This window comes from Oenanthe melanoleuca, chromosome 1A (genome assembly GCF_029582105.1).
Source record: "Oenanthe melanoleuca isolate GR-GAL-2019-014 chromosome 1A, OMel1.0, whole genome shotgun sequence".
Classification (NCBI taxonomy): domain Eukaryota; kingdom Metazoa; phylum Chordata; class Aves; order Passeriformes; family Muscicapidae; genus Oenanthe; species Oenanthe melanoleuca.
In genome coordinates this window covers 12,750,984-12,763,385 of record NC_079334.1, presented here as the reverse complement: position 1 = coordinate 12,763,385, position 12,402 = coordinate 12,750,984, and the positions used below count along the sequence as shown (strand labels likewise).

Below are 12,402 nucleotides of genomic sequence, written 5' to 3'. Positions count from 1 at the left end.
TTAAGGTTAATGAAGTTTGGGACTCGGGTACTATATTTAATGCAGTAATACATGTCTCTGTTCTTGATAGATGTTTTCCATTTGCAACAGTAGTTACATATTCTGGACTCAAATTCCCATTATCCCCATGCCTTCAGACTAGGGCAGACTCTTGTCTTAATATGACTTTATGATCCTTTCCAGATGGAGGTGTAATGAGGTGACTCTGGTTGCATTTTGAAACCGTGTGACCAGTGTGAGGATCCAGCAGTTCCACTCTTCCAAAAGTACTAAGGTGCTTGCAGATATTTGATATTGAGCTATTTTGGCCCTCAGTTGTGAAATAAATAGGTCAGACAAGGCCTTTGAAGAATTTAGTAGATACATCTCTCACAGAAATGCATGAAGTTCTCCTACTAAAATGAGATTGGGTTCATGAAAGGTCACAGTTATCTTTTAAAGTAAATTTTTGTAGGTCTGCAGAGCAAATATTGCATTAATGGTACGGGTAGAATCTCTGTTTTACTGATAATACTCCAAATTGTGCTATAACTTCTTGTAAGGTAAACAGCCAGCCTTATGACTTTTTGCTTTATTGCTTCATAGTGGCATACTGAACTAGTAAGGCATTGAGCAGTAAGTACAACAAGAAGCATAAGCTGCCAAAACAACAGGACAATCCATTATTATTATTATTATTATTATTATTGACTTTTAAGTCCTGTCATCATTTTTTCAGAGACTGTTGTGATACAAATAACCATCCAAGTTGGCTTAACTGTAAAGCTCATTTTGTTTGCCTTTATAAGCACAAATCACTTAAAAATTTGGGGAAGGGTCTAATAAGGATATATCAGTATATAGATTCTGATGCAGATAGGTGTACAGATGTCTGTACATACTTATCTATTTATCTAGCTTTACATACAGTTATATGAAACATTTATAATAACTACAACTGTACTTTCCTCCATTCCTAAACTTCTACCAGAAGTGTTGGGTTAGAGACCACTGATGGGGAGACAAGAATTTGAATGCACCCTTGGGCCTGGCATCTAAATCAAAACAAGCTCTTTCCAGGCTCCTAAAGACTGCTCTGAGCCTGCAGACACTTCTCTAGGCTACCTGGAGTTCGGTGATTCATAAATGACAATGCCATTAGATCATGTGGAAACTTTAGATTGGAAAAGCTGAAATTGTCCTTGGTAAACTTTGGGATGTACTCGTATTTGGTAAAATAGAAGATGCTTGTCCTTGAGTAGCACAGCAGAAAGGAATGCAGGAAAACCAGTGTTTTGCAGAGTTAGGACAGGATCTGCACTCTGTTACACTCCTGCTCTGACAGAAACTCCACAGCAAGTAAAAGGTTTAAGGGGATTGCTCTACTGGGCCCCTTCAGGAAAGCTTTGAACAATGGTCAATACAGGAAGAATGTCATAGGTGATGGAGCATGTTTGTGCCAAGGCACAGAGCAGAAGTCAACATTGGCTCTGGAGAACACTACATATTTTACAAGTTTTCAGTATGTTTTTAAAAGAATCCCTTAGAACGCAGAGCTGAGGATTAAAACTCATAGCAGGCTGTGTCAATACTGAGTGGTTTACAATGTAATGGTAGAATTCAGTGGGGCTCTCTTCACTTCAAAAGTGCAACTAAAAGACACTGGAATGAAAAAGAGGTGGAGATTAACACTGCTTTGAGAGAGCAGAAATGAAGGCTGAGGGCAAGACTGAAGAAGCTGACTGCAGGACAGCAGTGATGGGGATGAGGTGAGCACAGCTCCCTGGCCCCATGATGGAAAGCTACCCCAGCATTTGTAGCTTGGGGGTCGAGTCTCCATCCTCTCAGCTTACCACAGGAGCCTGTCCCAGCCCAGCAGAGCTGCTGGACGTCTCCTTGTATCCCTGCAAGAGCAGCAGTTCATGCAGAATATAGCTCTGGCTTTTGAGGAGTTCATCAGAACATATGATTCACAACCAAAAGAACTCTTCAGACCTGAAGGCTGGTTGAAATTTGGGCACTGTTAAGGTGCCACTAGGCAATGACACTTCTGTTACTCATACAGTTCTGCTGGTGGTAGGAGTAGTTTTGTGGGCAGTGTGGCACTAGTGAGTTACTGAGGTTTGTGAAGAGCCAATTTAGTTTTGTTTCAACACTGATTGTCAGAGGCATGTGGGTGAGGGGTTGCACACATGTCATGTGCAGCAGACAACTAGAAGAAGATGGGAGAAGGCCTTGTCTCTGGGGAGACTTTGCCTGGCAACCATTTCACAGCTTACAGGGGACAGCAGGAGTCACTGTACCCCCAGAGAGGCTTCTTCAGTCCGATGGTAAAAGATCTCCACCATGGGCTGCAGTGGAAGGTTGGACTAGGCCAGTGGTCTGCCAGCAGGCAGACTTGGAAAAAGGCTGGGGGTATAAAAGTAACTGCATCACAAGCTCTCTGGGCTTTTTCAGACTTCCTTTCTTGAAGCTTGGTGACTCTGGGGATTTTTGAGTTGGGGCTTTTTGAGTCTGGGGCCTTTTGAGGCTTGTGGTTTTGCTTTGGCTCCAGCCTGCTGGGGGCTTCTTTGTCCCAGCCCTAGCCTACCTTTTGTCCTTTTTTCCCTGGCCCAGCCTGCCTTTTGGCTCTCCTGCCCCTGCTGACACCTGCTCACTCTTACATTCCTGCCTTCCCTCCATCTGGACACTTGGCGGGACACCCGCTGACCTCTGGGCCTCGTGTGTGGCCTGTGTCCTGCCCTACCCGCTCGCCCATCCCAGTTCCTGCCTGTCCTGCCCCCCCTGTCCCTGAGTGCCACCCTGCCGCCTCGTCCCTGCGTCCCTGCCTGAGCCACCTGTGTCCAAGCCCTTCTGCCTCCGATCCAGCACTGCCGTGATCCCCGCCGTGACCTGCCCAGGGCTCTGCAGCTCCTGCCCGAGCGCCCGCTCCCTGCCCTGAGTGCGGCCGCCCATGGCCATGGGAGCCGTGCCTGCGGGGCCGCGCCTCTCCCGGAGCTGCCAGATCCCAGCAGGCAGCGTGTGGCGCATCCCCGGCACGGGACACCGACAGCGCTCCCATCCTACCGCTGGTAACGCCCGCGTTCCCTCTCTGTCTCCCCTTTCACCCTCTCTCTCCCCCCATTCCTTCTGCATTTCCCTTCTTCCTCCTCTTGTCTTTTCTAGCCCTCTTCAGTAGGGCAACTTCTTCTTTTGTTGTTTTTGGTTAATAACAAACAGCTCTCGGATACAAGGTTGTCTCATGTGACAGCTACAGCTGCTCTGTAAGCTGTACAAATGGATTGGCCCTAACAGACCAGCATAGCTCCTTAGAGAATAAAAATAACAAGTCCCTGGGTGAGGCAATGATAGGTTGGATTCAAACTCAAACACTACCCCAGCCAATCCCATTCAATCAAGGATGCAGATATTGCAGATATCCAATTGGTCAGTGAGGTGGGCGGTGCCAAGGCCCCAACAATCAGGTGTGTAAGCACGGGCACTTTGAGGCCCCTATAAAAGGGGCTCCCATTATTAAATGTGGGCTGTTGTCGCATGAACTCTGATGTTTTCAGTTGTGTGCCTGGCTCAAACAACTGCAACAGTCTCGGTTGATTTAATTTTGTTCTAGACCATCTATTTTTAAACAAACTTGTAGTTCCCCACAGTGGAAAGCTACTGGATGCTTTCTCCACAGCTGATACTTAGCTACTTGTCTTTCACAAGTATAAAAAATACTAAATAAAGCTCTACAGCAAAGCTTGGGCATGAGTGATGCTAAATATCACTGACTTCTGCCACTCATGTGTGTCATGTTTAAGAGACCAGTTCCAGAGGTATTTAGTGTGGAAGCCTGATGCAGGATGTCGTAAGCCCTGGTCTTTGCTTGATGTGATTATGATGGGATTGTGAATATGTAGTAGGGTAGCAGGCATGTTGCCTTTCTGAGGGCTTGAGTAAATCCCAGCAAGAAACCCTGGAAAAGATCTCAGTAGGCCAGTAATGATTTGGAAATAATATGTGCACCTTCATTAAGTCTTCTGAATTATTCTAGTGTTATTTTTGCCTGGCAGTATAGCTGTGGGCTCATGCTGCTGTTCCTTTGATGTTTACAAGCTTTGGGATCCACCGGATATGCTTTTGTGTTCAAATCTGTATTTGTCCCAAAGTTTTTCAGGACATAACACATCACTGAAGATTGTTATTTGTTATTTAAAAACTGCTGAACTGGAATTCAAATTCTGTCCAAATTCCAATTCTGTCCACATACTAATTCTCTGTTGGCCATTATTCATTTTCCATTCATAAACTTTTATCAAGTGACGAAGCAGCACTGAGCAGCACAGTAGCCGGGGAGTGGATCAGCCATTCAGAATCTGAGAATCACCCTAGACTCTAGCTGATGAGTTGTACTGAGCTGTAAACACATCCTGAACGTCAGAATCCTTTTACATGCTGGAGGAAGTGTTACAGTTTTACTCATCTGATCTTTAAGCTCTCCGGAGGCTTTCATCCCAATGAGGTTTTTTTTCACAATAATTCAAGAATACATCATGAAATCTCCTAAATCTGGCAGAGTTCTTGCTGAGTATGGCATTTAGGATCTTAATTCTGCAACATTATGTGTCAGGCATGTAGAAACTGTGAATTTGCCCCATATTTCAAGAGTTATCTTACTTATGAGTGTACAGGGCTCTGCTCAGACAACGCCAGAGCACACGCTCTGCTGCTGTAAATTGAAGGGAGAATACAACTCTGCAAGGTTTTTCTGTCACCTCTGCAGCCCCACAAGTGTGCTTGTGGGTGGAAGTGCAGAGTTAACAGCTAAAAGCTAAACATTTTGTCTGTGGATGACTCTTACCATACTAATTATAATGTGACTTTTGCCTGGAAAATTATAGGTGCCAGGGAGGGATGAGGAAAGAGAGCAAACTTCTTTACTGTAGATATTGGTAGTTAAAAATACTCCGGAAGAAATATTTCTGAGGGTCTCAGTTTCACCTTTTTCTTAATTCTGTCAGTATTGCCAAGATGGTAGTGACACCATGTGGTATCAGATGCTATCATTCAGGAAGTCACTGTAAAATTTCAATAGGAAAAAGTCCAAGGATGTTTTTAATTTGTGCTCGCAGATCATGTCCTCTATCCTTCTTTGAGTGCTGTTCACTAAGTAGGATGTACTTTCCTGGATTTAAATGTCCTGGAAGTAGCTCTGATCTGATTCACATCTCTTGGCTTTACAGAAGAGGAATCAGCTGTACCAGCAAACCAGGATCACATTGCAGGGCACTTGCGCTTTCAGTCAGTGAAAATGCTTGTTCTTCTCTGGTTGCCCTGGTGAGCCAGGAGAGCTTGTGGTTGGAGAGGGCAGTGCTCATCTTGGGTATTTCCTCTTTTTCAGGGGGTTCATGAGTCAAAAGGTGTTACTGAAGATTATTTGAAACTGGAATCCCTGATCCAGAAAGTTGTTTCTCCTTACTTGGGCACGTACGGTCTGTATTCCAGTGACGGACCCTTCACGCACTCTGCCTGTATCTTGGGTAAGAACAACACAGACTCTGTTTGGCACAGCACAGAGGACTTCCCAAAACCTTGCTCTGTTCAGGGCCAGGGCCTGCACAAGAGGTGACTACCTATGCTTACATGAGTACATCAGGCTTCTTTTCTAAGACCATGCTCTTTGCAGGGTGCAGAGTCACAATGAAACTTGCAATGGCAAAAGATGAAAACAGATCATCATAAGAGTGCTTAGTAATAAAACTCAGTGAAATTAATCTAGAGTGTGTTTAGCATTTCCATTCTGCCTTTTAACCAGAGAGCTTTAACACAGGATGCTTTATGGACAGTGAGAGGAAGAAGCAAGAAGACACTTCTAAAGTACTCAGTAGTTAATTTTCATTAGTGTTCATTAGTACACAAAGGTGGGCACAAGGCTGTTAACATTAGGGAAGTGAGGGATTTGTCTTCGAGAAGACTAACACATAACTCCCTTCAAGCATGTAAAAGCTTTCTGCAGAGTAGAAGATAATATAATGTTCTCAATCCCAGTGGAGATAAGAAATACAAAGTGGGTCTCACATAACAGGGAGAATTCATATTACAGGAAGGAAGAATCTCTCATTTCACATGAATTTCCTCTGGAGGTTATTGAATCTTCACTGCTGGGACATTTTTTACCCATCATGTCCATAAGGAGCAACGGTGAAATGTGGGCTGGCCTGGTGGCAGCTTAAGTTCCCTTCAGCTTAATTTCTGATTCTTAGAGCTGTGAAGCCTTCAGTGACTTCTGTGATGGCAAGATTTAGCCAGGATAAAGGTGGAATATCCCATATAGCAATGCAGTCTGTTGAAAATACAAGGGGGATACTACCAGCATAAATGAAAAAGGAAATGTGGTAGTTCCTGAGTATTTTATTGTAAGTATTGGGATGGCCTGATAGAATAGAGCATACAGAAGTTCAATTGAGCATTTTCTCTGCAGTCAATTCAATCTGTTTGCTTATTAGAAATGGTCAATAAAGTAGTTGATCCTCCCTTGAAGCTGAATGGCAAAAATGGTTGTGTTTCAGCAGGTGTATAAGAAACAAATGAGTTTTATGTGAATAAATAAAAGCTGGTTATTTAAGGAAAATGGTTCAGGATTGCTACTTTGTATTCATTGCTTGCCATTAAAAGGCCAGAAGCATTTAAATGGAGCACCAAATTGACATTTTCTATTTGTGAATAGCTTGACATACAAGCTATTGTATGTCAAGATAGAAAAAATGCATCCAAAGAGAATAAAACACCAGTTAAAAATTGTTAGTAAATAAATGTCTTATTACATGACTGCAGAAGACAGGAAGGTTTTGGTGGGCTGGGCACTTCTTGCTGCAATCTGGGTTGTAGATACAGCAGTGCTCCTGAAATAGGTCTCACTGTAATCACTGAACCTGGATCCAAGTGAGCTGATTCTGTAATGGGCTGTGTCTTTTAAACTAATGCATCTAATTCTCTTCAACTATTTTGCTAGCATGTTGCATGTTGTGACCAGAGTTCATAGCCCCAGGAACCTTTTCTGTTTGCCAGTTCAAACTCCTAACAAAGAAAAAGTCCAAAAATGAACAAGGATCAGATGATTTCACTGCTGAGGCAGACACAACTGCAAAATAAAATCTTAAATATAGAAATTGGCTTTTTTAGTAGTACAGCATATGATTTGAATTTGTGTCCAGGTAAGCACATAATTACACAATAGCATACACATTTTAAGATACTGGAATACGTAAAGGTAATTGCCAAGTTTGCAGGGAACATATACCAGCACCCTGATTTAAAGCAGACAGTTTATTTGCAGTGGTTGCAGTTGACTTCCAGAGGGTAATTTGATCCCCTGCTCCATTTGTGCTTCTTTTATGGGATGGCAAGTGAGGATAGTAGAAAGAAAGCTTCAAAAGTGAGACCTATTATTAACATCACTTTTTCTTCTTATAGCATGAGTGAATCTGAGCACTGAGACCTGCACAGAATTTGAGTGGTGGTGGTTTTGTTCATGATGATCATTTTACTCACACTGCTGGGGCAGCACTAAACTACTGCCAGAGAGGAAGCTCCATGCTCACTTGGTGCCATCTGCTGCTTATTTTTTGGGAAAATCCCGCTTGATTAACAGCATTCAGGCAATCACTGCTGGATTGAATGCAGATTTGCTCCCCCAAAAAGAGGTTTCTGTGGGCATTGCCCTCTAGTCAACATTTTCAACACTCTTGGTGCTCTTCCCTGTGTGGTCCCTGAAAAATACAATTTTTCCAAAATTGGTAGAAAAACTGCCTGTCTTAATCCTCATACTCCAAATTTGAAGAGACTTTATTTTCCCAGGATGGGTGGAAAAGATAAATTTCAGCTACTAGAAATGAGTAATTACTTTTACAACCTGAAAAATAACAGAATTGCACTTTCTGTTCTTGTCTAAAGGAAGTATTTAGAACTGTATATCAATTCTCCCACTGTATTTACTGTTTTACTTCAGCTGCTGAAGTTGTGTGAATATAAGGGAGTCTATATTATTTGTAAAGATAGATTTGGGGTGTTCAGGATGCTAAAGAAATCTAGAAAATATGAAGCCTGTGAATCTACAAAACCAGCAAAATGTCTTCTTCTAGAAAAGTTTCATTCAAGAAAAGCTTATGAATATTCAGGACTTCACATTTCTTTTGAACATTCATAATTATTAGTACCATAATAGGAGACTTTGCAGATATTACTCTGGATCTTTGTTTGCAGAGAAGCGGTTCTTCAGACGTTCGAAGTCAGGTGACATCCTTGCCAAGAACCCTGTGGTGCGATCAAAGAGCTACAACAATCCACTGCTGACACCAGTGGCTGAGTATGAAACTGAGAGCATAGCTGCCAACGGAACCGGCATCCGAAGGCACTCCGTCTCAGAAATGACCTCCTGCCTGGAGCTCCAGGGGTACTCCAACCTCACCACCATCATGGACAACGGTTCCAAGAGCTCCGTGACAACCATGAAAAGCTCACTGCCAGGAGACCAGGAGAGGCCCAGCACTGGGTCAGTGCAGTGCTCTAGCAAGCTCAGTGCAGCTGAGCAACAGAAAGGACTCTTCCACTCAATTGGTGACCCACACAGGTCTTTTGAGCTAGACAGAGACACTTCCTTACTTCCAGTTCCCTCTTCCAGCCCTGAGAACATAGTGGATCAGATTTTGGAGTCGATTGACTCTGATTCTGAAGGCATTTTCATTGATTTTGGCCGAGGCTGTTCCAATTCATCAGCATACAATGTGGATGTGAACAGACAGAGCATTGTGTGAAGGATATTAGGAGACAAACTGTGGGGTTTAATATTATATATGAAAGTTACTAAGGAAGTGAGTTGGACTATGGGCAAGCTGTCTATGCCTGGGCAGAGCCAGGTCATCATAGCTGTACTGAACAAATACAAGTTTATATCAGGTGGGAATCTGCTGAGAGGGAAGCAACTCCAACCACTTTTCCCCATCCCTGTCACCTGCAGATGGATTTCCTATTTCTTTGTAAACTTTGGGGTTCACAAACTCACAAGTGTCTGGTAAAATAATATTAGAGGTGCAGCTGGCAGTGTTTGTTCAGGAAAACAGCTCAGCAAATAGTTGTGCTCACTTCTAATTTTCTAATGAGATTTCCTGCAGATGATGGGTTGTTCTCTGAGCTGTAACACCTCAGTCAGAGTAGAAACATACCCTTTTTAAAAAAACCAAACAAGTACAAAAGGCTGTGGCCTTTCATGCCACAGAGTACAACAATAAAGAAGTTTCTTTTAATCTTTTTTCTTGTACATCCTGTATGCACTCCTTTGCCTAATGGCGAGTTAGAGTTCTTGAAGAAAGGCAAATAAACAGAAATATGCTTCCTGATGTCACACAATGCCTGGTGTCTGACTTTCTGTTTCACTGTTTCCTCAGCCAGTACCTTGTGTCTGGGAGAGTTGTCTTGAAATCGGCTTTCAAGGCTGTATTAATTTGCTCTGAATGTGGCACTTCTTAGAAATCTGTCAAGTCCTGAAGCATCTGTTGTATGGACAGATTTCATCATAATTCAACTTACTTGTTTCCTAAATAAATGAAAACATGGCCTCTCAGGGTAAATCCTCATTATATATTTATATTCTTATAGAAATACTACAATGCGTCTGCTGTCAGTTATGTTTTTGGGCAGCTCTTTTTATCCTGAGCACACCCAGCTCTTTGATTCTCTCTCAGAGTAACATGGTGGTGTGAGTTGGATCAGTAGTTTTACAGAGGATTGTTGCATGTAATACTAAGGTGAAGTAGAAATCCTGCTGCACAGAATGGTTTTGATCAGGGGGTTTTGTGGTGAAGGCCACTCCATTTTGTGTCTGTGCTTTGGTGGAAGGAGTCAGTTGATACCTCCTGAGCTGCTGAGCAGACACTGGTCTTTGGTTTGGTCTGGGCAGTGCCTGGTGCTTTGCTCAGGGACTGTCCAGCTCTGCTCTATACTTGCATGGCTGACCCCAGCACTAGCCACACTCTCCCCATGCTTTGTTTATGCTTCTCGACTCAAAGCTGTGCATCTGACACTCCATTTCTTTTGGCCTCACTATGTGTTAGGTCAGTCTTTTTCTACCACCCTGCTTCCCTGCTCAATATTTCAGGTGCAGGCTCCCTGTAATGCAGAGATTTAAGAAGTTCAGAAGCCATCTGAGGGCCTCCCCCAGAAATGAGGCAGGGGTTTGGTGCCTGTTCTGCTTTTCTGTGCAGCCTGCCCTACAGGTAGGCATTTAAGTGAGATCATACTTAAAAGTGTCTCTTAGGCAGAGATAAATAATTGCTTCTACACTCAAAAGTCTCCCACTTCAGCCAAGGGAGCACAGGACGTGAGGCAGAATTAGTGAGGAGGGTCTAAACACCAACTGCTTGAAATGCAGGTGTGGCACAATATACCCTCTGAGAAAGCAATTCCAGTGCCTGGGGGCAATCTTTGAGGTCCAGTAAATGAAATGGTTTAGGACTATCAAGACTATCCCTCTGGAATTGCAGCTAAATTTACGTTGCAGATTATCAGATCATCCATTTGGTCTCTCCCTGGCCATAGCAATGCCTGCACAGTCCCACATTGGTGCTCCATGGCACATTCAAGTGTATGTTGGCGACTTGCTCAATCTCAGGCTTACCCATTTCCCACCAGTGGGTCTTTGCCCACCCTCTCTCTCCTTGCTGGAGGGCACGATGAACCCTCAGTCTCAAGGAACACTTGCCTTACGTGGAAACCACAGGAGAGTGTGGAACTCTTGCTGAAATTGGATACAGTATATGACAGGAGTGATGATTTCCAGAAGTGTCCTAAAGATATCCTAAAGTGGTGCAAGCCACCATGCTGGCACCTTCAGTCTCCACCTTTGTTCTTTCTAACAAACACTGTTTTGATTCCTAAATTATTTTATTTGGAGAAAAAGAGTATCCACAGCCTTGTTCTAAGGACACAGTGCAGGGGAGAAGATAAGGTTCAAACCCCTACAGAAAAAATATAACCCCAAACATAAAAAATACAGTGGATCAAGGCCTCTGCATACCTTCTTCCCTCAAGGAACTTTAAATGTTCTAAGAATCATAAGCATACTTAATTACTGGGGAAAGTTTCAATGGAGGAAAGAGGACTGCTAGCTTCTTTTCCACTGGTGCTTTTACATGGTTAGTGCCTTTTGCTCTGATGGAGGACCTTGAATGCTCTGGTATACTGGAAATTAACTAACTTTTCCCACCTTGCACACACGGAGATAGTGAATTAAAATCCTCTGATTGTTTTAGAAGGTTACTTAGAGACTGGGTTCAAGACAGCGACTGCATAAGAGAAGTTCTCCTAACAGGTGCCTCAGAAAGCCTCTAGACAGTGTTTCCACTTGTCCAGGACAGGCAGCCTTGTCAGCATTGGTACACTTCACCTTCTCACATGCAGTGTTAGGGGAGCTGGCTGTCCTGGGGTACTGGGGCATTGCAGCCCAGCACATCCAATTAGCTTCTACATTTCCAGCTCTTAGAGTAAGGTCTTCAAAGTCACAGCTCTAGCAATAGCATGAGAAAGATCTCCTAGAGGCTTTCATTAGCAGCACTTAGGCTCTTCAGAAGATAGAGTCCAAGCCACTTCACTAGGACAACCTTGGAGGTGGATAGGAAAAAGAAATCCAGCCCAGCCTCACCCCCAAAACTGTGATTACCAGCTGTGGTAGGGTTAAATGAGTATTTAAAGAGCTTGGGTTCACTAACATCTACTGGCATTCATTATCTATTGTTAGGATGAACTGGGAGTTCTGCTGAGCTGAAATAAAATGCTTATATTTGTCCTCTGCAGGACAAAGAGGCTCTCAGTTGGCTTCAGTTAACATAAATTGCCCTGATGATGCTTTAATGGAACAGGCTGACCTATGGTTTAGAGCTTGCTGAATTAATTTGGTCATAGGTAACAAATGTGGTATTCACAGAAGTGCTTTGTCTGCTGTTGTGCAGCTCTACTTCTTGGATAAGGAGTAAATAAGGAATAAATACATTCTGACTTTCAGGGTTTGAGCTGCACTTCCAGGGCTTTTATTTTTTTTTAATTAAATAAAACATTATAAACTCATTAGGCTTGCTCTGAAGACTCTGAAAATCACAGAATGATTAAGGTTAAAAGGAACCCACCAGTGGGGTCACCTGGTACAACCTCCCTGCTCAAGCAGGATGAAAATATCTGGTCAGAATTCAGTTCCCTGTTGCAACAGTGAAAAGGTGGAATTTTGTCTCTTCTTCAAGTTCATGTTAAAAGGTTTAGGTAGCTAAGACTGAAAATTGTAAAACTGAATGGGATGGTCTTACTGGCCAAGCCCAGTGTTCCTTGACTTTAAATGCTGCACAGATTTGATACTACCTAAATTTGTGATCCTCCTACTAGTAATCCCAGTACAAGCAG

At 43.1% G+C, this 12,402-nt stretch overlaps 1 protein-coding gene across 9 annotated transcripts in view; it reads left to right on the top strand.

Annotated features, from left to right (window-relative positions):
* Positions 1–9,363, top strand: part of PRR5 (proline rich 5) — an 86,261-nt gene extending 76,898 nt beyond the window's left edge. For all 9 annotated transcript variants that reach the window (XM_056511752.1, XM_056511744.1, XM_056511756.1 and 6 more), the window contains 2 exons: positions 5,360–5,498; positions 8,221–9,363. In XM_056511752.1, the coding sequence (XP_056367727.1) occupies positions 5,360–5,498; positions 8,221–8,771 (690 nt within the window). In that variant the 3' untranslated portion in view covers positions 8,772–9,363. The remainder of the gene's footprint in view (positions 1–5,359; positions 5,499–8,220) is intronic.
* The last annotated feature ends 3,039 nt before the right edge of the window (positions 9,364–12,402 follow it).